The 25,746-nt window shown below is 41.9% G+C and overlaps 1 protein-coding gene across 1 annotated transcript in view; it reads left to right on the plus strand.

Moving 5' to 3' along the window:
- Positions 1-8,859: 8,859 nt before the first annotated feature.
- The window catches only part of lamb1a (laminin, beta 1a), a 37,346-nt gene continuing 20,459 nt past the window's right edge, over positions 8,860-25,746 (plus strand). Inside the window, exons 1-19 of the mRNA XM_078256251.1 lie at positions 8,860-9,232; positions 10,208-10,413; positions 12,782-12,920; positions 14,397-14,470; positions 14,915-15,103; positions 15,574-15,637; positions 15,743-15,945; positions 16,163-16,283; positions 16,590-16,778; positions 17,635-17,811; positions 18,569-18,681; positions 18,833-18,912; positions 19,882-20,017; positions 20,705-20,863; positions 21,256-21,383; positions 21,508-21,628; positions 23,207-23,411; positions 24,006-24,149; positions 24,947-25,178. Of these exons, the coding sequence (XP_078112377.1) occupies positions 9,208-9,232; positions 10,208-10,413; positions 12,782-12,920; positions 14,397-14,470; positions 14,915-15,103; positions 15,574-15,637; positions 15,743-15,945; positions 16,163-16,283; positions 16,590-16,778; positions 17,635-17,811; positions 18,569-18,681; positions 18,833-18,912; positions 19,882-20,017; positions 20,705-20,863; positions 21,256-21,383; positions 21,508-21,628; positions 23,207-23,411; positions 24,006-24,149; positions 24,947-25,178 (2,705 nt within the window). The 5' untranslated portion in view covers positions 8,860-9,207. The remainder of the gene's footprint in view (positions 9,233-10,207; positions 10,414-12,781; positions 12,921-14,396; positions 14,471-14,914; positions 15,104-15,573; positions 15,638-15,742; positions 15,946-16,162; positions 16,284-16,589; positions 16,779-17,634; positions 17,812-18,568; positions 18,682-18,832; positions 18,913-19,881; positions 20,018-20,704; positions 20,864-21,255; positions 21,384-21,507; positions 21,629-23,206; positions 23,412-24,005; positions 24,150-24,946; positions 25,179-25,746) is intronic.

Genomic DNA, 25,746 nt, shown 5'->3' on the forward strand with positions numbered 1-25,746 from the left:
AAACGCCATGCTGTTTAGACTGAACAGTTGCTTCTCGTTGCGTCACCCCTAAACCCGCCTCAAAACCAACGCTGATTGGTCGGTCGTTTGGCGAACGGCTCCACATTTTCTCTGTCTCAAGATGCCAGACTGATCTGCGAGTGGAAAACTGGAGCTCGCGAGATCAGGACGCTCTCACGAGGCTACCTAAACACAGCTGACAGGGCTGGAGAGTAACTAGTTACTTGTAATCTAATTACAAAATGAAGGTAACTGTAATCTGTTAGTTACTGGGAGAAATGTGTAATTAAATTACAGATATTTATGAAAATGTTCATGATTACGTTTGGGGTTACATCTGAATATGTTCTGTAAAAAGCTAGGCTACATGTGGAATAATATTAATTTGGTTGCTTTGCATGTTTTTCATGTGCACAGTGTCTTGTGATGCCCTTTCCTGTCACAGATTTTAGTAAAGTTTGGTGCTATTCTGATGCTTTGGATTGGTTCTCCTGTTTGAATTTACTGACCTCTCAAGCTGTCTGAGAAAAGTAATTAAATGTAAGAATCAGAATCAGAAAGAGATCTATTGCCAGGTAAGTAGCACTTGCTAGGAATTTGCCTTGGTTGATGGTGCATACATAAAAACAAAAATATAAAGTTAAGTTACATTACTTTGATAGAGTAATTTTTTTAAATAGGGTAATTTGTAATCAATAACTTATTACATAGAAGAAGAAAAAGCGACAAACGTTAAACCCTAACCCTTTACTGTAAAGATCCAGATCTGGACTAATCTGGAGATTTGTGTGTTTCCAACTCATGCAAATATTTATACAATAAAATATTCTATATTCTACTTCCTACAAATAAGCCGTTTAATTGATTCTGTGAAAACACGAGGAAACATTTAACTGAAGAAAATTATTACAACACACCGTTTGATTCCACACTGGATAAAAGGATAACTTCAAGTCTATACAATTATAATATGGAACAAATGATATAATATATTATTTAATAATAAAACAGACTTCTGACAGTGACTCTCCATTTCCTCAAACACCATCCTTTTCTCGGAAACTCAGCAGAGATCTTCAGGAGTTAAAAACAGAAAACGTGGATGTTCTTTTCCTCCATTTGGATGAAGAACTTTGCCAGAAGTATTACACTGTTCAAAACCAAGTCGCTGTCCGTGATATTCACACCAAACACAACGTTTCCTCTGCTGACAGGAAGTAGTTTGATTTTGGTCGAGTCCGTTGTCAGTACCCGATCCGTAACGCCTGTAAGATCCGTTCTGCGCATGCGCATAATTCAGCGCATGTGCAGAAACTCAACGTGTTTTACGACACTGCCTGATCAGTTCTACACTTGCGCGAACACCGGCAAACTTCACAGCTCTGTGCACGCGTTGGCGTAAGGATGTTTGGACATATCTGGTTACCATAAGAAAACATTAGACAGTGACAGTAGACCGTTATGATGGCAGAGATGAAGTTTACAAGGTGTTTGCTGGAGTTGCCTAAAGTATCTGTTGATATACGGAGGGTTGTCCAGCCATCCAGTACAACACCATGTAGCAAATTAAATAAAGGCTTCAAATTTTACGTTTCATCATTTATTTGCAACTTTGAAGGTAATTTGCTAACGCTAGCTAGCCTGAGCTAGAAGCCTTGCTTTGGTGTTTTAAGTCATGACTCTGTCCTGCTTCAGGTTAATCATGCTTTAAATAAAGTGTAAGCATGTGTATACCTCTCACTTCATGTGTTTGTACTTTTATGAAAGTATCAGGTAAAAACAGGGCTACAAATGAGATCTCTGTGAGAGACCAGCTAACTCCTAGCAAACTATTATGTAGTTCAATGCTGGACATTTCACCCCAAATTCCGGTGACTTTACTTTATTTGTATTTGTTTAGTATTTGGTTTAGAAGCCTTTATTGGTGATTTTTTTACGGTACAAAGTCCTGCTACATACGTACATATATAGCTATCTATATATGCTCCGCTATGTCGCGTTAGCATGCAGCTATAATAGTTAGCTATGAGTATGCTACCGTTACATTGTAGTGGAATGAAGCAGCACTTTCTAACGTCAAAAATTGCAGATAAAGGCTTCTGAACCAAACACTACACAATCTGACATGTTTCAGCAGGAATGTGACCTGTGGGGAGAATTTAACAACATTGCCAGCTAAGATGACATGTTTACTGCCATTAGCATGTAGCTACTATAGTGTTTACTGCCGTTAGCATGTAGCTACTACAGTGGTATACAGCAGTGGCGGCTGGAAGACCTGTCATCCCGTCTTCAAAAGGACACTTATGTACGTTTACACTTCATCGCATTAATAATAGACAGTCTATGGTTATTAGTCAAGACAAAGTATTAAAAGTAAAAACATTAACATAAACACCACAACAACGACGTCGCTACACGGTTTTGGATCAGTGATAAGTCTCGATTGTTTGTAGCTATGACTATTGTTGCGTGTTCTCCCCACGGAAAGGGCAACCCAGTGTACAAAGGATATTACTCGGTATTCCACGTTTGTTTGTTTATTTTTTCACAAAGGGTGAAACACATACTACAAACAGCACAGCTCCCCAGTTCTTTACCTAAATAGCCTAATAACAATAAGCAACAATAAAGAAATAACAATCAAATACAAATATATAATATTATTATTAATATACTATAATAATAATACTCATTTCATAATTTTCATGTACACACTTCACACTTCAAATATTCATGTAAGTCCTACCAAAACCTATGCAAGATGTATGCAGTATTTCTGCTAGCAGCTGGAAACTACAGCTCCCAAAATGCCCCGCGGTAAACCAGGAAATACGTTACTTACGTTAAATACCAGTCCGCGATTCATATTTCATCAGACATTTGTAAAGCTAAAGAAAGTAAACACGAATGGACACGTATGGTGCAGCAATGTTATAAGTCTAAATGTTATGTTTATGTCCCACAGCTTCGCCACCTCGTCAACTTATAACTTTAGAGTATAGTGTTATCTTTATCAGTCAACTGAACTGCTTAGACCTACCGGAGCATAGCGTTATCTTTAAAGTGCCCATATTCTGCTCATTTTCAGGTTCATAATTGTATTTTTAAGGTTGTACCAGAATAGGTTTACATGGTTTAATTTTTAGAAAAAACACCATATTGTTGTTGTACTGCACAGCTCTCTCTCACTGCTGCAGATCCTCTTTCAGCTGGTCTCTGTTTTAGCTACAGAGTGAGACCTCTTTTCTTCTTCTTCTGTACTATCTTTGATTGCACATGCTCAGTAGCTCAGATGTAGATCATGTCAGCTAGCTAGCTCCATAGACAGTAAAAGAAAGGCTGTTTCTCCACCTTCAGTCAGTTACAAGGCAGGATTAGCTGGGAGACTTCTTCTAAATGAGGGCGCACATGGAAGTAGTTCTTTTGGAGATTATGGTGAACTTGTGTGCGTTGTAGCAGTGCTTTGCTATTGAGAACGAGGTAGCATGCTAGCGTTAGCATGCTAACGCTAATGCTACGAGCTAACGGCTGCAGTTAGCCAGCTCGTTTCGTGACGTCACAAGCCGTGCCGATTTTGAACAGCTCACCTGGAGACTGAAGGCAGGACACATTCAGAAACCGTATCTCACTCAAAACAGCATAGATGGATTTTTTTCAAAGTTTGTATGCGTGTGGAAGCACCAGAGACACAAAAGAACACCCCAAATCCCAGAAAATGTGTTTTTTTTCATAATATGGGCACTTTAACGTGCAACGGACGTAAACAGCATGGTGACAACAGACAAAATGAAGCGTACATCATAAAAGCAGACAAGAAAACATGAAATTAAGAGAGCTTACCAAGTGGCTGCACACCGGGTTGACAGTCGTTACAAACTAAATGAATCTCGCGCTTCCTTTTCACGTAGTAATCACCTACATGTACTCACAGCACACCCCTCTTAAAGAGGCACTACACTATTGGGCTGCTAAACCGCAAACGTTTCTCCATCAGTGTTACTTTCGGCATTTGTAGCTCTGGTTTAAGGTAAACATTTGATTAAACATGTAAATAAGAAATAACAAAACTTCACAAATGACAGAACTCCACAGAAACTATTGTATAATGATTTAATAAAAACGTTGTGATGTTTGGTCGTAAAGTGTTTCAACGCATGCGTGGTACAAATCGCACAGGGACATTGTTAGTTTTCTACTACGTAATTATGTGCATGCGCAGAACGGATCTTACAGGCGGTACGGATCGGGTATGACATCCGTCCTGTGAATCCTCCCAAAGCTTCAGAACGAAGAGGCGGAGTTTGAGAGACAGGAAGTTAAAGTGACGGCGATCAGCTCTGTGTCAATTTATAAATGCCCCCCCCTCTGCTGTTCAGTAACCTGTGTGAGATTTGGTGGGGCCAACCAAAATGTTGCGTACAAAGCAATTGTTTTTGGCTCATTCAGCATCATGACTGTACAGCGAAAAAAAAAAAAAAAAAAAAGATATATAAAAAGATTCATTCTTTAATCAAGGCCTTTCCCCACCACAAGGTCCAGCAGAAAATAGACTGAAAAATACCAACAGCAAGACAAAAGAGACAGCATGGCTCATTTTGTGCATGTGTTATATCACAGCCTTTCTCAAATGTTTTGTGTGCCAAGGCCCAGTAATGTTTGGCCCTCATCCTCTGTGCCCCACTTACATATTTTTTTGGGAAAAGAGAGACTATTTGTTCATTTTATGAAACATTTAATTAATTATTTACAGTTATATTTAGAGATGCTCAGAGGTTAGAGAAGCACAATAGTGGCCCAAGGTTTCCCAGTATCTGCCCCCCTGGTGAGCTGGCACAAACATCTGGACCAATCACAGCTGGCCTGGCAACCCAATGGCATAGGTTTTGTTTCCAGATTTTGTGAGGAGACATACAGTCAGGTCCATAAATATTGGGACATCGACACAATTCTAATCTTTTTGGCTCTATACACCACCACAATGGAGTTGAAATGAAACGAACAAGATGTGCTTTAACTGCAGACTTTCAGCTTTAATTTGAGGGTATTTACATCCAAATCAGGTGAACGGTGTAGGAATTACAACAGTTTGTATATGTGCCTCCCACTTTTTCGTTGTAATTCCTACACCGTTCACCTGATTTGGATGTAAATACCCTCAAATTAAAGCTGAAAGTCTGCAGTTAAAGCACATCTTGTTCGTTTCATTTCAACTCCATTGTGGTGGTGTATAGAGCCAAAAAGATTAGAATTGTGTCGATGTCCCAATATTTATGGACCTGACTATCATTTTGTAGCCTAGAAATCTTGACGCACCCTAGCAGCAGCAAATTCAATTTGCAGCTAGGGTCGTCTAGCAACTCTCCGTTGGCCTGCGAAATGGAAAAACCAAACTCAAGTCAGGCCAGTCACATTGTGTATAGAGTCGGTGGGCGGCCCTGAAGTCATTCTTAAAAAAGGAAGATGTGTTGGGATACGGCAGAGTTTAATCTATCAACTAGCTCTGCTACCTTCTTTGTTGCTCTGGTTGGTTGTAGCGCTATCCTATTGCGTGCAGAGGGAATTTGGGTTCCCAGACCCAACATCTTGATGTGGGTCTGGCTTGTCAGGCTAATCATTTTGAGCATTAAACACAGAATTTTTATGCACCTATTTCTACCCTTTTCTACATCAATTTATGCTGGAAACAATTGAAGATATAGAAAAATAAGGCCCTCAGGTATTCTGTATTACTTTCAACTATTCTCTTGTAGATCAACTTTTTCTAATCTAACGTCTCTGCTGAGTCAACACACACATGTAGGCCTGATTTACTGTTCCTTCCTCTTTTGTGTCTTTTGTTGGAGAAGTAACATCTTTGTGCATGTGGCACTTATTCATGTGAATCATACATTCATTCATCTTAATTAGTTTAGAAACCCCTGGACTTCAATAGCTCACGTGTTTCAGCAAGATTTCTGCTCATGTTTACAACTTTGTGCACATTCAAAATATAACTCCTCCCATCTGTGTTCTAACTCTTCCTCCTCTTCACCATGCTGCTGGGTCTAACTCTTCCTCCTCTTCACCATGCTGCAGTGTCTAACTCTTCCTCCTCTTCACCATGCTGTTGTGTCTAACTCTTCCTCCTCTTCACCATGCTGCAGCATCTAACTCTTCCTCCTCTTCACCATGCTGCTGTGTCTAACTCTTCCTCCTCTTAACCATGCTGCTGTGTCTAACTCTTCCTCCTCTTCACCCTGCTGCTGCTGCGTCTAACTCTTCCTCCTCTTCACCATGCTGCTGGGTCTAACTCTTCCTCCTCTTCACCATGCTGCTGCGTCTAACTCTTCCTCCTCTTCACCCTGCTGCTGCTGCGTCTAACTCTTCCTCCTCTTCACCATGCTGCTGGGTCTAACTCTTCCTCCTCTTCACCCTGCTGCAGCGTCTAACTCTTCCTCCTCTTCACCATGCTGCTGGGTCTAACTCTTCCTCCTCTTCACCATGCTGCAGCGTCTAACTCTTCCTCCTCTTCACCATGCTGCTGGGTCTAACTCTTCCTCCTCTTCACCATGCTGCTGCGTCTAACTCTTCCTCCTCTTCACCATGCTGCAGCGTCTAACTCTTCCTCCTCTTCACCATGCTGCTGGGTCTAACTCTTCCTCCTCTTCACCATGCTGCAGCGTCTAACTCTTCCTCCTCTTCACCCTGCTGCTGGGTCTAACTCTTCCTCCTCTTCACCCTGCTGCTGGGTCTAACTCTTCCTCCTCTTCACCATGCTGCTGGATCTAACTCTTCCTCCTCTTCACCATGCTGCAGCATCTAACTCTTCCTCCTCTTCACCATGCTGCTGGGTCTAACTCTTCCTCCTCTTCACCATGCTGTTGGGTCTAACTCTTCCTCCTCTTCACCATGCTGCTGGGTCTAACTCTTCCTCCTCTTCACCATGCTGCTGGGTCTAACTCTTCCTCCTCTTCACCCTGCTGCTGCTGCGTCTCGGGCCACTCTCTTCCAGCGAGCTGCGACACAGCTGTCACCATGACTACTAACAACAACCACGGCAAACAGTTTAATGGTCTTTTGTTATTTTATGAGAAAGACAGTATGCTGACTTCTGCAGATTTTCATTCTGGATCACCTGATCAGTGCTGATCCAGAGAGTCACATGATCAGTCTGTTGTTTAATGATCAGAAGTATTAAAATCTGTAAATCTAAAGTGTGTGTGTGTGTGTGTGTGTGCGTGTGTGTGTGTATGTGTGGGTGTGTGTGTGTGTGTGTGTGTGTGCGTGCGTGCGTGTGTGTTAACGCTGTTTCCTTTCAGGTGTTAATGTTTGTGCTCAGACAGACGAGACGATCTCTGATTGGCTGAAAGCTTGGCTCTCTGCAGGCCACCACACGTTCACAGTCTTTACCCAGAGTGCAGCGGGGCATGAATAAGCCTTCAGATGTTCAGGTGGGGGGTCAGAATCACAAACACCCCCTTCCCCCAAAACACACACACACACACACACACACAGACCTCCCACACAGTTAAACCTCACCTGCAACAACAAAGGACGAGGTGTGTGTGTGTGTGTGTGTGTGTGTGTGTGTGTGTGTGTGTGTGTGTGTGTGTGTGTGTGTGTGTGTCAGGAATGTCTTTTGTCTGAGCCCTGAGGGAGGAGGGGAAGTCCAGCAGATTCTTCAGAAGAACAAGAAACACTAAATCCATGTACATTAAAAATCTGTTTTGAATTTTAAAAGGAGAAAAAAACTGATCAGTTAGAAAACTATTAAAAAGTATAAGAACTTGAAACTGAGGACTGATGCATTATGTTTCTGACTGTAACTATAAGTTCGTAGAGAGAAAACGTTAAATGAGTTGACTTTTACACAGAGTTTGGTGTGTTCTCAAACATTTATCATCAGAGTTAGCTTACTTGAGAAGTTAAATTGTTGTCAGCGGTGGAATGTAACTAAGTACATTTACTCAAGTACTGTACTTAAGTACAATGTTGAGGTACTTGTACTTTACCTGAGTATTTCCATGTATTGTTATTCTTCTACTCCAAGAGGGAAATACTGTAAATTATACTACATTTATCTGACAGTTTTAGTTACTTCACACATACAAATATAAATATATATATATATATATATATATATATATATATATATATATATATATATATATATATATATAAAACATGACATTGAAATACTGCAATGATTAATCGATTAGTGGTCAACTATTAAATGAATCACCATCAGAGTTTCTGTGAATGATTCCTGGCTGCAAACAGTTTCTCTGTCAGAGACAAAGATACTATCATTACTAATAAAACAGTAATCAAGTATAAAGTAATCTGAGTAACTCTTTACTGACTCTGAACACAGTCACATGTTCTCTTCTTTGGAACAAAGAGACCAAACAGAACAGACTGAAAATCTGTGGATGTCAGATAGGAAATCATGGGAGATGGTTTTCAGAATAAAAGCATCAGACTGAAGGTGGCGCTGAGGCAGAAACAGTCAAAATGGATTTAGAATTTTTCACATATTAAAGTCTTTCATTGTTTTGTAATGGAATATGATTTCTCTTAGTATTTTTTATATTGTGTTGTAACGCTGTACCGTTTGCTAATCATCATATATAATATATCTATATATTATATAAGACAATATATATCATAATATGTAGGCAATATATAGGCAATATATACACTATAATGCTAATATAAAGGTTTTTAACGCCGCTTTATTGCTGCTCTGTGAGTAAAGCAGTATCTCAACAAGCCATTTACCATTTCAGCTCGTTTTATTTTGAAAGCCAGCCAGGAAGTGTCGTGCTGAGGTGTAGGTGCCGGTGGATGTGATCTGAGGAGGCGGAGTCCGGGTCTGAGGGGGTCTGAGTCTGTGCAGGGTTTCTTACCCTTAAACATTAACATTAACACCAATCGGAGGTTTAAACACGGTCAACGGTCTGAAGACATTCCTCCGGAGACTTTTAATCTGAAGAGTCGCTGCAGGTTTCTAACCCTTAAACATTAACACCAACCGGAGGTTAACGGTCCTCAAACTTTCCCAAGAGTTTCCTCCGGAGAGTCTCTGCAGTCGGGCACACGGACCGGGGCTCCGACGGGGTAACGGTTCTGAAGCTTTCTGGACTCTGGTTTTAGGAGTCTGGACGGATTTAAAGAGTCTGAAGAGTTCCGGTCGGTTTGAGGTTTTCTTTGAAGATCAGCAGCATGTTGGAGCTCGCGCTGCTGCTCGGTGAGTTTACTCTAAATACTTTAATACTCTAATACTCTAAAATACTCGAATACTGTAAAATAGAGAGTCTAAGAGTTTAATACAGTTGTATTTCTTCTGTTGCATCACAATAAAGTTTTCTTCAAAGTAAAGACCAAGTTAATTTTGGTAAAACATCTCTTTAGTTCATTCATCTTTATATGAACTGATTAACAGAGAAGAATCTCCAGCTGTTTGATAGTCGATTAATCGTTGAGCTTTCTCTCTTTCTGTCTCTGAACTTTTAAATATATAAAACATCTGCTTCACTGTTTTCTGATATTTTCTGGATTGATTGAAAGATTGACTTACTAACTTAATGATTAATGGAGAAATAATAATGTAGCCTATAATTAATAAAGAACTTTAATATCAGTCATTTGGAAATGTTTTCAGAAGAAGTGTGTCATAAAATAAAGTCATTAAATGTTTTCATCAGTTTGAAGCTAGACTCTTTCTTTGTTAGAGAAATGAATGATTAAAATCATGAAATGACTGATCCAGGGTCAGTCTGTAACTTTGTTAGAGAAGTGAATGAAGAGGGGGGGGGGTCCTCCCTCACTAAATGTTGAGCATCAAACACTTCATTTCCTGCATTCTGGTGAATATTTCTGCAACAATTTACGATGCAAATATATTTATGTAAAGGAAGTTATTATTCTCCTGTATTGTTCAAAACTTTCTGCATATTCAAAATATCACACAAGTATGTTTGATTCATGAATCATCAGTCTGTCAGATCTGTCAGAGAACGAGACCTTGTTAAAGCCAGAAGTTTAAATCTACATGAATCTACCTTTATTTTCACTCCCTGTTGTGTTCTTTAGTAGACATGGTAACTTTCACAATAAGAGCATCTGGAAGGTTTTCTTTTAAAGTAAAGCCTTTCACAATAAGAGTGTCTGGAAGGTTTTCTTTTAAAGTAAAGCCTTTCACAATAAGAGCTTGTGTTCTCAGCCCTGCAGGTGTGCTCGGGAGGCGCCCAGGCGGGCGGGGCCTCGATCGATGATGTCAGCCTCCCCGAGCTCAGTGATGTGTGCACAGAGGGCAGCTGTTACCCGGCAACAGGAGACCTTCTGATTGGCCGAGCCCACCAACTGTCGTCCACCTCTACCTGCGGACTGAACCGCCCTGAACCGTTCTGCATCGTGAGCCACCTGCAGGTAAATCACAGACACTACAGACAGGTAAACTCCAGTCAGGTGAACAGAAAGGGACCAAAGACAGAACCTTGGGGAACACCACAGTCTGTTGATGAGTAAACGAGCTGCACTGAGAACCCATAGAACCTAAACTAAACTCTAAACTAGGCTGCGTCTGAAGAGTGTGTGTGTGTGTGTGTGTGTCTGTCTGTCTGTCTGTCTGTCTGTCTGTGTCTTTCTCTCTCTGTGTATGTGTGTGTGTCTGTGTCTGCAGTGTTTCCTGTGTAAACCGACCTCCCTATAAGGAAACACAGAGCTCTGACAGCAGACAGATGTTGGATGTTTGTCCAGATGTTTCTGTGGAGAACTCACAGACCACTTCAAAGGTCAAAGTGAAGGCGTCCAATCAGATTGAGAGAGGGACTGAGCGTGCTCAGTGTGAAGCTGATTTTAATTCTGTTTGAGGGAAAGATGTCGACCACACACTGCTTCCTGTTTAAATGAACACATTAATAAACAAACACATTATTAATAACCTCATGACTTTAAAGAAGATAAGTGTAGTGTATCTCCACTCTTTTCATTCATCACCATAACTTCATTGACAACGCATGGACTTGAATCAGAATAACGGAAGAATTGTTCTCCTGATGAAAGAAGTTAACTACTGAAATAACCAGTGTTGGAAGTAAGGCGCTACAAAATAACGTGTTACTGTAATTCCACTACTTTTAGCGGTAACGAGCATGTAACTACATTTTTTTTTTTAATCAAGTAACGCAATTACAATTACTGAAATTTAAATGAGTTTGTTACTCGTGTTACTCTCTTTTGTGTAAAATGAACGCTTGCAGACAAGAAGACAGGTAGGCTTCTGATCTAACATCGCAGCAGGACCTCATGGTGGCGCAATGATACACCATTCCAACAATGAGCATTAAACCACAGCACGGCCGATAGACTGAGCTTTCTGTCCTGGAAGTATGGACATTACTTTTCGCTTGTCGAAATTAAAGACAAAAATGTAGTGGTGAGTTGTCAGTTATGTGCAGGTGTAAAGAAGCTATCCACATCTAAGAGTAGCAATTCAAATCTTATGAAGCACCTGTTGAAGCAACACGCTTCGACAAAGCTAGTAGCAAAGACCCCAGCCCTACGGGTGTTGAAGGCACCACTCCATACAAACAACCACAGCTAGAGTAAAGACCCCCGCCCTATGGTTGCTGAAGGCACCACTCCATACAAACAACCACAGCTAGAGTAAAGACCCCCGCCCTATGGTTGCTGAAGGCACCACTCCATACAAACAACCACAGCTAGAGTAAAGACCCCCGCCCTATGGTTGCTGAAGGCACCACTCCATACAAACAACCACAGCTAGTAGCAAAGACCCCCAGCCCCTATGGTTGCTGAAGGCACCACTCCATACAAACAACCACAGCTAGAGTAAAGACCCCCGCCCTATGGTTGCTGAAGGCACCACTCCATACAAACAACCACAGCTAGATTTTACACGGACTGCAGTGCAGCCGATAAGCCAGGCAGAGCTGAATAAATTGATTGCTAGGTATGTTGTCGATGACATGCATCCTCTGTCAACTGTCGTGTCAGCTCGGGGCGATTGTGCAGGAAGATGTTTTCCAGCTACTTAGACAGAGAATATGCTAAAATGCAGGTTGAGCTAAAAAACCCACTGTTAAATGACTGAGACAGTTGTTATTTTGTTTCAAGTATTAAAAGGGATTTTTGTACTTTTGCTTGATTTGAAGGCCTGTTGCCCTGTTGATTACAATAAATAGTCTAAAAATGATGACCGTTCAGTACTTGTAACTGTAACTAATTACTAATTTTCAGTAACTTGCCCAACACTAGAAAAAACATGAACAGATATAAATGCTTTAAATCAAGTCCATAATTTATCTGAAAGGCTGCAGCGTTTTCACGAAGGGAAGCAGATCATTCTGCTGTTTAACAGAAATGTTAATTTATGTAAACGGGGACCGTGTTAAACATGCTCCAGGGTGTAGATGTTCTCTGGAGAGGAAGGTAGAACTATAAATATTCACACATCATTTACAATAATATGCAAATATGTGAGAATAAGTTGCATCAATAAAATGATCATGGACCCCCCCCCCTCCTTTGAGAAATGTGTTGGTCAGAGAGTCTGAGTGATCTCAGAAGAGATCTGTCCTGACCGAGACCAGACAGGAATCTGAGGAATTCACCTCATCGTTAACTCTTTACTCCCCCGTCTCTCCCCCTCTTTCTCTCTTCCCCCGCCTGTCTCTCTGCCTGTCTCTCTCTCTCTCTGCCTCTCTGCCTGTCTCTCTTTGTCTCTCTCTCTCTGCCTGTCTCTCTGCCTGTTTCTCTCTCTCTGATGAACCAGGAGGAGAAGAAGTGCTTCCTGTGCGACTCGGCGACGCCGTACAATCAGCTGAGCGAACAGACCAGCGGCCATCGCATCGAGAACGTTGTCACAACGTTCGCTCCCAACAGACTGAAGACCTGGTGGCAGTCTGAGAATGGTACACACACAGACACACACACACACACACACACACACACACACACACACACACACACACACACACAGACACAGACACACACACACACACACACACACACACACACACACACACACACACACACACACACACACACACACACACACACACACACACACACACACACACACACACACACACACACACACACACACACACACACACACACACACAGACAGAGGGGTCAGAGTTGTTCCAGGTTCAGGATGATTAAGTGATTACAGATCAGCTGACTGTAACTTTATTAAACATCTGCTCAGAGACAAAGAGCTCCTTTTTGTGCAAAAACAGCTAAAGTCAGGAAGTAAAAGTCTGTTTGTGTTTCACCGTCATCACCCAGTGTAAATGAGATGAATAAATGAGGAAAGTTTAGAGCCTAATGGTGAATGTGGTAAAGATGTTTGATTCTGCTGCGTTCACATTGTTTAGTAATTATGAGCATCTGTGTCGATGAAAAGAAAAGCAACAGAACTCTACCAGTCCCGTTTTTACTGGTCAACAACCTGAATCTCCATGGTTACAGAAACACTCTGAGTTTAATACATGTTTTTAATGTTCACAAGTCTGTCTCTCTCTCTCTGATAGAAGAAGTGAATCAGGTTTGTGTTTGACCAATCAGAGACATTCATGTTCCACATGTGATCCGCTCTGATCTTTACAAAGTTTCTGGGATTCAACTTCTCAGCGTAACACAAACACACACAGACAGCTCGTTCATTCAGTCATTCTCTTTCTTCAGGATCAGAGGTTGTAAAGCTGTGGGGCGGGCCCCGCTGCAGGCCGTCCTTTCTTCAGGATCAGAGGTTGTAAAGCTGTGGGGCGGGGCCCCGCTGCAGGCTGTATTATTACAGGTGTGGGGGCGGGGTGTTTGACCAGAGGCGATAAAAACAAACAGGATGTTTCCACTGCAGGAACTTTCCCGAGAAACAAGAACCTTTAGAGAAACTAAAGCTGAGTTCAGTATGTCTGACTTCACACAGCTTCATTCATAAAATAAGGACTGTAGTGTTAATATTTACTGATTAAAAAGGCTTGCGATTGAGAGAAATAAAAGAGTGTTTAATGTGACAGGAGGTCGAGACAGACCGGAAACATTCAACAAAGATCTGCAGCTGGAAACAAACTGATCATCAGTCTTCTTCAGTCAGAAATTAATAACCATCAAACTTTAAGATTATTCATCCATCATAGAAAACATGATTACTCTGTGTTGTTGTTTTTAAAAGTTGTATCTGTTGTATATATTCCATAGATATTCCAGATATCCGTCTTCATGTAGACCTCACTTCCTTTTCATAGAGATTCTGTATCCTGTGGGCGTCTGTTGAGTAGCCTGGCCAATAGGGGCGATGTGCATATATCAAACTTAATAAATATACGTTTGCTTCGTAGATTATTGCTTCTTATTGCCGATGTGTTGGTGTTAACTGTGTGCAGGTGTGGAGAACGTCACAGTGCAGCTGAAGCTGGAGGCCGAGTTTCACTTCACACATCTCATCATGACCTTTAAGGTGAGTTCTGCACGCAGCAGGGGGTTCTGGGTAATCCCAGGCTAATAGATGAGGTACTACTGGTTGGTTCTCTCAGCCTGTAACAGTTGTTCCATGTCTTCTGTAAACTCCCAGTAAACACATCAGACAGTCAGTGTAAACCTCACTGAGTGAATAGAAACACTGTGTTCTGATTGGTCAGACTCCCTTCCTGTTTATTATACAGTGCACTATAGTTGGTGTTAGATAGTTTAGAGGATCTTTGCAGTCTCACATGAACACCACAGACCTTCTTGATATTCTTCCTGTTTAAAGGAAGGTTTTCATTGCCACCAAATGCTTGCATGTTTTTTGGGGGAATTGTTGTGTGTCTCTGAGATAACTTCTGTTATGATTTGACATTGTTAATAAAATTGAATTGAATTTAGTCAAAGTTAGTTTTCTAACGTGGTTCTCCCTCCTCAGACGTTTCGACCGGCTGCCATGGTGATCGAGCGGTCAGCTGACTTCGGGAAGACGTGGAAGGTTTACCGTTACTTTGCCTATGATTGTGAGACCTCGTTCCCAACGGTTTCCCACGGTCCAATGCAGAAGGTCGATGATGTCATCTGTGACTCGCGTTACTCGGACATCGAGCCGTCCACTGAAGGAGAGGTACAGAAAGAATCTCTCTGGTTGTCTCTGATCAGGCCTGGGTTCAAATAACGGATCCTCCCGTCAAAACTTTGTTTGAGTGATCAGATATCGACGAATAAAACCCACAAATGGATCTTTTCATATTTGTCTTTTCACCATGAATGGAGAAGTAAAACGTCCTTAAAGCTAACTTTTTGGGGCTCAGTTCTTAATGTAAACATGAACCTGGTGCATTATAAAGAGGGTTTCTAATTGTTCTGACAGTTTACAGCAGAAGTTCTCTGAGGATCTCTTTTATATCCAGATGAAGTGGGATTGGGACTGACCTGACTGATATCCAATCAGAAATGTAATTGAATCAGGACCTTATGAATCAAATTGATTTAGGAAATCATTGGCGATACCCATCTCTGACTGTGCTGTAATCCTTAACTGTTAAGTTTTCAATAAAGGTATAAATAAATGATCTTACATTTGTTTTCTTCCAGGTGATTTTCCGAGTCCTGGACCCAGCGTTCAGGATCGATGACCCCTACAGCCCCCGAATCCAGAGTACGTCTCCTCACCGCCGCCCATAACTTCTGTCTGATCTGCGATATGGAGTTATTGATTATTAGTTATTATCCGTCACTGAGCTGTTTTTGATCTTTTGTTCAGACATGTTGAAGATCACGGACCTGCGGGTGAAGTTCACCAAACTGCACACGCTTGGAGACAACCTGCTGGACTCCCGCATGGAGATCAAGGAGAAGTATTACTACGCCGTCTTCGACATGGTGGTCCGAGGAAACTGCTTCTGCTACGGACACGCCTCCGAGTGCGCCCCAGTCCAGGGAACCGGCCAGGCCACTGAGGGCATGGTGAGTCGCTCTGGCCTCCCTTGGCTGTATATTCCTGATAATGGACACTGTCAAGACACAATGTGAGTCACGCATGTGCAGAACGGCCGCCGTCTTTGATAGCTAGCTACGGCTACACCACTTGACAGGGAAGCGTGAAAATAAGAGTTTCACCCAGGAAAAGCATGTTCAGAATACAGATTGATTTTTGATTATTAATTGTGTTTTATGTCTCCAGGTCCACGGTCACTGCATGTGTAACCACAACACTAAAGGTCTGAACTGTGAGCAATGTCAGGACTTCTACCACGACCTGCCGTGGAGACCCGCCGAGGGACGCAACACCAACGCCTGCAAAAGTCAGTCCATGCTGCTGTAAACTGGTTTATACTGCTGTAAACTACTGCTGTAAACTGGTTTAAACTGCTGTAAACTGATTTATACTGCCGTAAACTGGTTTCTTCTGGTTTCTACTGCTGTAAACTATTGCTGTAAACTGGTTTCTACTGGTTGTAACCACTGTTGACTGGTCTCTTCTTAAATCCTGATTTTATATCTGATCAATGATCAATCATCATGACCTCGATCAGATTAGAGATGAATTTAATTTGAAGTCGGTTGACAGGAAACTGAATCTCCTCTCTTCTTCTTCTGTGGTTTTGTAGAGTGTAACTGTAACCAGCACTCAGACTCGTGTCACTTCGACATGGCCATGTTCGTGGCTTCAGGAAACGTCAGCGGAGGAGTCTGTGACGACTGTCAGCACAACACGGCCGGACCCAACTGTCAGCAGTGTCAACCGTTTTTCTACCAACACCCCGAGAGAGATGTCCGAGACCCCAACATCTGTCAGCGTGAGTCACTGTTTAAATCCTAACTTAACCCTAACATCTGTCAGCGTGAGTCACTGTTTAAATCCTAACTTAACCCTAACATCTGTCAGCGTGAGTCACTGTTTAAATCCTAACTTAACCCTAACATCTGTCAGTGTGAGTCACTGTTTAAATCCTAACTTAACCCTAACATCTGTCAGTGTGAGTCACTGTTTAAATCCTAACTTAACCCTAACATCTGTCAGCGTGAGTCACTGTTTAAATCCTAACTTAAGCCTAACATCTGTCAGCGTGAGTCACTGTTTAAATCCTAACTTAACCCCTAACATCTGTCAGCGTGAGTCACTGTTTAAATCCTAACTTAAGCCTAACATCTGTCAGCGTGAGTCACTGTTTAAATCCTAACTTAACCCTAACATCTGTCAGTGTGAGTCACTGTTTAAATCCTAACTTAACCCTAACATCTGTCAGCGTGAGTCACTGTTTAAATCCTAACTTAACCCTAACATCTGTCAGCGTGAGTCACTGTTTAAATCCTAACTTAACCCTAACATCTGTCAGTGTGAGTCACTGTTTAAATCCTAACTTAACCCTAACATCTGTCAGTGTGAGTCACTGTTTAAATCCTAACTTAACCCTAACCCAACCAGAGAGACGTCCTAACATGCGGAGCCTCTTTAAATCACTATCTGTTATTGCTCCGTCTGTATTCGGGTAAAACGCAGGCCGTGTGAACACAGTGTTTGATGTTTGAGTTATAAACACAAATATGTCTTCTTCTCTTTGTCTCTTTAACCATGATATTATTATTCCTAACATGACGATGCAACCTGCTGTCCTGTGGAACTTTATTTAACTTCCTGTCCTGTGTCTGCAGTGTGTAACTGCGACCCTCTGGGCTCTCTGAACGGAGGAATCTGTGACGGCCTGACGGACGTTCGAGCTGGTCTGATCGCTGGTCAGTGTCGCTGTAAAGTCAACGTGGAAGGAGAACGCTGCGAGCGCTGCAAACCGGCGCACTACGGGCTGAGTGACACGCCTGAAGGCTGCACGGGTACCACACTAAACACCATACCAACACAGAGACACACAATCCTACACTCTCAGGCTACATCTACGCTGCTACGTTCTCATTTTTAAGCGTTTTAAGACAGAAACCATCTCGGTTTAGCTCCAATAGCAGAAGTAATCTGCGTCCATATTAACGTCTCTGACATCACATATCACATGACCATTCACACACACTGAGCATGTGCGTGCCGGTGTGGGTTGTGTGTTGTTACTTTTAAACCAAAACAGGGCAGCACTGTTTCCAAATGTTTTAGGGGCTCGGAAAGGCCGCAGCATTGTGGACGTCAGGCGGAAATGTGGCACAAGATACATTCATATTTAAACCAAAACGTAGCAGTGTAGATGTCACCTCACAACACCTACACACTGAGACCTACTTATTGTGACTGTGTGTGTGTGTGTGTGTGTGTGTGTGTATGTGTATATGTGTATATATATATATATATATATATATATATATATATATATATATATATATATATATATATATAATATTGTAGCTGTGTGTGTATATTGTTGCTGTGTGTGTTGTTAATGTGCATATTGTTGCTGTGTGTGTGTGTGTGTGTGTGTGTATATTGTTGCTGTGTGTGTTGTTAATGTGTATATTGTTGCTGTGTGTGTTTGTGTGTATATTGTTGCTGTGTGTGTTGTTAATGTATATATTGTTGCTGTGTGTGTGTGTATATTTTTGCTGTGTGTGTGTTGTTAATGTGTATATTGTTGCGGTGTGTTTTCAGCGTGTAGCTGCAGTCCAGTGGGAACTCTTCCTGGAGGAAATCCCTGCGACAGTGAAACAGGAAGCTGCTTCTGTAAACGTCTGGTGATGGGACGAGACTGTAACCAGTGTGTGGTGAGAAGAGTTATTACACATTTATAACCGAGAGAGGTGATGTGTGTGTATCTGACAGGGTCAATGATTTCACACTGAGTTCATCTTTACATTACTTATTGTACTGTAATTGTGTGTGTGTGTGTGTGTGTGTGTGTGTGTGTGTGTGAAGGCTGAACACTGGGGTCTCAGTAACGATATGGACGGCTGCAGACCATGTGACTGTGACCTAGGAGGAGCCATCAACAACCGGTGAGTTCATATCTCGGACTGTAGAAATAATGAACGTCGCAGCAGTGAGTTTGGATTTTTGGCCGTGGCCGTCTTGGCTTTTTGGAACCAGAAGTGACCATTGTAGAACAAGAGGCTGGAGCTGTCTAAGTGTTGTTTTGCTAAACGCTGAAGAGGGAAAGTTTCTGATTTTCAACCCTTCTGAAGTGAGTCATCCAGCGGAGATTTACCGGCGGATAAACACAGCCCTTCGGGTACTGGAGACTTTCATCTGCATGTAAGGCAGAACAGAACCTCTGCAGACTTTCCCTTAAGTTACCAGCTAATGCTACTTAATTTCTGATCATTCATGCTGCTCAGAGTCATCAGTCCACAGCACGATGTCTCCCTCCCTCTTCTCTTCAGGCAGTCTGCTGACAACATCAACTGAACTTTATTCAAATGAAACGTGATATTGTCTGAGTATATGATGTCATCTAGCGCCTTTTAGCGACGTTTGCAGCTAGCTACTTTCATTGGAAAAGAGTTGGCAACACTAGCGGTAGCTAGCTAGCTTGGTTGGCAGAACGCTGAAATTTTTATGTCCACAGTGTTAGCATTGTTAGCATTGCTAAGCCTCTGTCCTGATTGACAGGTCCTAAAGCTTTGTCCGCTTTATCCTCTATTTTAGAATAAATGGAACCATCATTTACTAAATGAACATCGTGCTGTGTTAAAAAAAAGACTTGAAACTAGCGATTGAGGCCATAAACTCATTATGAAAATGTTTACTGAAGTAATAAATCAAGAGAGAGGTAGGCTCATTTTCTCATAGACTTCTATAGAAACAGACTTCTGTTTGGAGCCAGTGGAGTCTCCCCCTGCTGGAAGTTAGAGAGAATGCAGCTTGATGGAGCTTCAGTTTTGCCTGCAACATCCAAATCACTGCTAACTGCTAACAGCTGAATCATCAACAGTCTCTGATTGGATAATCTGTGCGTGTTCCTGCAGGTGTGATCAGGTGAGCGGTCAGTGCGTCTGCAGAGATCATATGTTCGGTCGACGTTGTGATCAGGTCCAGTCTGGATTCTACTTCATCGCTCTGGATCACTACACCTACGAGGCCGAGGATGCCAAGTTTGGACCTGTGAGTCATCTTTTTAACCTTTGACCTTTGAAGACTCATGAGCTCCTTCATCTTTAAATCCTGCTGTTTTCTGTGGATGATCATGTACAAAACATTGAAAGGTTGAGAATGATAAAAATAAAATCACAGATGGTGTGTCAAAAGTTATGATACTAAGCCACATTTGACATCAAAATTATGGGATGTAAAAAGTTAAAATTAGGAGTGCAAAGTTTAAAAAAAGACTGAACTCAAAACTGCTTTAGTCTCCCCACTGCTTTTAACTAGAACATGAATAATATTTTCTTCCTGTCTGAACACTTTGTTTTTATTTAACCTGCAAGTCATTAAGAACACATTGTTATTTACAATGGCGGCCCGATGATATGGTCTTGTACTTTATTGGCTCTACCACAAACCACCCAGATCTCTTCCAGATTACTCTGCTGCTGCACATCTTTTGTTAATTAAAAAGTTTAAGTCTTAGCCTTCTCCTCTTTATTAGCCCGACGAGTTATACTATTTAAATGGAAAAATGCTTCATAGTTTGGAGTTATTTCATGACTAACATTTCATAACTTTGCTTTTTTCCCGGGGAAATTGGTTCCATAGTCTTCTTTGATATTTGTTGTTAAAGCATGAGAAATATGAAAACAAAAGCTTTGAGCACTACCTGTGACTGGTCAAAGTTTTCATGTCGTCCTTCAGGGAGTGACGGTGGTGCCGCGGCCCCACCCTCTGGACCGCAGTCCCACCTGGACAGGTATCGGCCTGGTCAACGTCCCAGAGGGGGCTTTCCTGGAGTTCTCCGTGGACAACATCCCCCACTCCATGGAGTACGACATCATCATCCGCTACGAACCTCAGGTAGGAGAAATGTGATCAAATCAGGACCTTGTGAATTGGAACTGATTCAGGAGATCAGTGGCGAAACCTAGTTAATGACATTAATTTACTTTGTAAAGAAGAACATAACATGGATCTTCATCTTTTTCTGCTTTCGCTCTGTTTCCCTGGAAACAGATATGATGTATTAGCCATCGGCGATAATGTAGAAACAAAATATTCAGCTCTAAAAATCAATTCTATGGTTCTAAATCACGATACATGTGATACCCACCCCCCACCCCTAATAACCGTGTTGGCGAAGGTAAAAAGTTGAAAAAGAGATGACCAAAGAAAGGAGAATAAAAAGAAAACATGTTGGGGTTAAAGTCCAATGTTTAAACCATGAAAGTTATGATGCGTTGGTGCTGCAGCTGCCCGACCAATGGGAGGAGGTTCTGATGACAGTGATGAGACCTGGATCTATCAGAGCAGACAGTCGCTGTGTCAACACGGTTCCTGACGACGACCACCAGATGATCTCACTTCATCCCGGCTCACGGTAACATTCAAAAATACATTAATATACGAGTCATCTTCAACAGGAAGTAAAACATAAGTTTATATAAGGCTCATCTGCAGCAGGAAGTAAAAACTGTGAGTAACTAGTTTTCTTGTCCCCTCAGATACGTGGCTCTTCCCAGACCGGTTTGTTTTGAATCTGGTCTGAACTACACGGTCCGCCTCAGTCTGCCGCTCTACTCGGCCGTCAGCGACGTCCAGTCTCCGTACACACTCATTGACTCGGTAAGGAAACGATCTGGGAATAAGGCTACAACCAGCCCTTATTTACATTATCCATAAATCTGCAGATTATGTTCCCGACCACGATCATATCTTTACATTAGAGATGCACCGATTACAACTTTCTAGGGCGATTCCAATTTTCTTTGAGTTAGGCCAGCCGATACCGTTTTAGCCGATTCAGATTAAATTTTTTCTAACCACTTTACAGCACACACAAATATTTATTTTCTATCTTTTCTTTAATAGAACATGTGTTGAACAGATAATGGATCACTATAAAACAGAACTATATAAAGTACTCCTGGTGGGGGAAACTCACACACATCTAAAGAGTAATGTCAGAACCATTTCCTTCTTTTCACATCAGATATCAACTAAAGAAATGTGATTTGGGTTTTTGGTGTCTCACTTTCTCCGTGCAGGTGTTGCATATTGCAAACTTGTTATGTTCTTCACACACGCTGAAGAATGTCCAAACAGCTGACATGTTGCAGGTTAATCCACGAGGTTCCTACATGTGGGAGAATAGCGTGACACGTGGTGGAGACGTTGAGAGAAAGGAGAAAGAGAGCGTGCTGTGGCGTCCGTGTGTGCGTGCGTCCTTGAGAACTGTAACTGGTATACCTTCTGTTGTCAGTTAATTGGAGCGTTGACCAGCATGAAATCACCGTATGTCAGACTGACCTGCAGCATGGCCGAGCACGTGAAAACCGGACAATCTCTTTTGGTCTAAAACCCAAATATTGAAAGATAATTCTCCAAAGAAAATACTCCCACTGGAAGAGCTGGAAATAGGATTTGAGTTTTTGCTTAAAAAATTATTACTTTTTTATTAGTAGATGAAGAATCATTTTCTGCCAATCATCTAATCGATTACTCTGAGAAAGTAGTAACATGGATCATAAGTTTTTCTGTGTACTACACTGTATAAAGTAAGCAACAGATTCACATTATTATTATAAATATGATAATACACAAATTGTGTGTTGGTCCTTCCTCAGAAATGTTTTACTGGAGTAAATGCCATTTCCTGTATTCTGATGCCTTTTAATTAAACAATTGCTTGTATAGCCTAAAATGGTTACTGACGGCAGGATACATTCAGAAACCCGTATCTCACTCAAAACGGCATGGATGTTTTTTTTTCTTCCAAGTTTGTATGCGTGTGGAAACACCAGAGACTCGAAATAACACCCCAAATCCCAGAAAAGTGATTTTTCATAATATGGGCACGTTAATGTATTGGGTCATTCCTCAAGTGGAATGAATTTGACTGACGACGCTCTGAAAAGGGATGGGAAGGGACTGATGCGCAGAATTAGAGACAGTAAAAGTGAGTTGGTCGAATATCTTTTAAAAAGTGGGCAGAGCTTGTCCCAGCCACATGCAATCGTTCCGACGCCTATGTGTGAATTTCTAAAGTGCAGTCAGTTGGTTTCATGGTGGTTTTCATCATTTTGTTTGATGCCTCACTGTAAGACCTTTCAGACCCTCGGATGGTGTTAATGACTCACTGTAAGACCTTTCAGTCCCTCGGATGGTGTTAATGCCTCACTGTAAGAACTTTTTGACCCTCAGATCGTGTTGATGCCTCACTGTAAGAACCTGGAGATCTTCACAGGATCTTCAGAAGAAGGAGAGTCCAGCGGGAACAGTGGTTGGGAAATTTTTCAGCGTTATCGTTGTCTGGAGAACAGTCAGGGCGTTATCAAGTCGCAGATGACCGACATCTGCAGAAACTTCATCTTCAGCATCTCTGCCATGCTGCACCAGGGAGCCAAAGGTATGCCAGTCCACCTTAAATCTGATGACTCCACCTTAAATCTGATGACATACATACACATCACTCTTCAGATGCTTTCAACGCTATTTGTGGCGCTTTTTGAAACTTTTTGACACTCTTTTTAAATGTAATTACTCCAAAACAATTCGTCCACATCAGTAAAGGTGTAAATGTTTCCACAGAAAAGATTTGAAGAATTTCAAAAAAGCGAACTTCAGCTTTCAGGCCAAATTATCTCTTTACACATTGCTCTAGGACAGATCTGGGCCTCACTCTACAGAAAGCTGAGACTCCAACATACTTACTCTTTCTTCCTGTTTGTGTTGAACTCTTGAGTGATGTCACTCAGCGATGAAGCAATGTTTCCGTCTCGTTGATCCTTGACTTCCTAAACAAGACTCGACTAGATTCTTCTTCCTCACATTCTTCAGCGCCTTCAGACCGTCTGGCTCGTAAATCTGTCACCGTCGCTCCCTCAGGAAAGGATCTGTCGACAAGTTTTCCTGTTGGTTGTCTCTAACTCATCTCCTGTTTGGACTCTTCCCAGAATGCCAGTTTGATTCTCACCCTTTATGTTTGGACTCTGTTTCCCAGAATGCCAGTGTGATCCTCAGGGCTCCCTGAGCACGGTGTGTGATCCCAGCGGCGGTCAGTGTCTGTGTCGGCCCAACGTGGTCGGCAGGAACTGTGACAGATGTTCTCCGGACACCTTCCAGTTCGGACCTAACGGCTGCAGAGGTCAGAACCCCCATCCCTTCATTTTTTATTCATTTAGAATCAATACTTACTGATAATGATCGTCAATAAGTTAGGACTGGTTTAAAATAATGGATTCTCCAGTTTAAATAGATCTTTGTTTGAGTGATCTGATATAGATTAATAAAATCCAGAAATGGATCTTTGACTAGAGCTGGGTATCGCCAATGATTTGGATTCCGATTCCTAAGGTCCTGATTGGATTACATTTCTGACTGGATATCAATCAGTTAGGGACACTTCAGTTCCAACACCAGTATATCTTGGATATAAACCATGCATTTACGTCACAAAGACGTGTGACATTAAATAAAGTCTACAAACCTCTTCCTTTTGAGTCTCTTTGTGCCACGACAGAGATTCTCAGAGAACTTCTGCTGTTAAACTCCAAGCAGAAAACTTTGTTTAAAGGACTTTTTACTTCTACATCCATGGTGAAAAGACAAATATTAAAAGATCAATTTCTGGATTTTATTCATCAATATTAGATCACTCAAACAAAGATCCATTCTTTTAACCCAGCCCTATCTGGGTTAAAATAATTGAGAATCCCCGATCTAGATCCTAAATATAGGACCACCTCACTTTTTCATATATTCATAAGGAAAAACCTGTCTTAAATTCGGGTCATTACGGTTTTGTTCTTGGCAACAGATAAAACCTTTCCCTACAGTCCCGACCGTAAACTTTATACAAACTGTTTATGTGTTTGCAGCTGTAAACCTGTAAACTGTAAATGTATATATGTTATAGTGTTTCTGCGTTGTGTGTGTTTGCAGCCTGTGCGTGCGACCCTCAGGGCTCTCAGAGTTCGTTCTGCGATCAGCTGAGTGGTCAGTGCGTCTGTGTTTCCGGAGCGTACGGTCGGCAGTGTGAGCGCTGTCTGCCGGGTCACTGGGGCTTCCCAACCTGCCGACCCTGCTCCTGCAACGGACACGCCGACGACTGCCAGGCCGACACAGGACGCTGCTTCAACTGCAGGGACCACAGCACCGGACACACCTGTGACAGGTGAGACACGCCTGAGATATAAAACACACCTGTGACAGGTGAGATATACCTGAGATATAAAACACACCTGTGACAGGTGAGACACACCTGAGATATAAAACACACCTGTGACAGGTGAGACACACCTGAGATATAAAACACACCTGTGACAGGTGAGATACACCTGAGATATAAAACACACCTGTGACAGGTGAGACACACCTGAGATATAAAACACACTGTGACAGGTGAGATATACCTGAGATATAAAACACACTGTGACAGGTGAGATATACAACACACCTGTGACAGGTGAGACACACCTGAGATATAAGACACACCTGTGACAGGTGAGATATACCTGAGATATAAAACACACTGTGACAGGTGAGATATACCTGAGATATAAAACACACTGTGACAGGTGAGATATACCTGAGATATAAAACACACTGTGACAGGTGAGATATAAAACACACCTGTGACAGGTGAGACACACCTGAGATATAAGACACACCTGTGACAGGTGAGATATACCTGAGATCTAAAACACACTGTGACAGGTGAGATATACCTGAGATATAAAACA

This window comes from Sander vitreus, chromosome 8 (assembly GCF_031162955.1).
Source record: "Sander vitreus isolate 19-12246 chromosome 8, sanVit1, whole genome shotgun sequence".
In the NCBI taxonomy this organism is placed as follows: domain Eukaryota; kingdom Metazoa; phylum Chordata; class Actinopteri; order Perciformes; family Percidae; genus Sander; species Sander vitreus.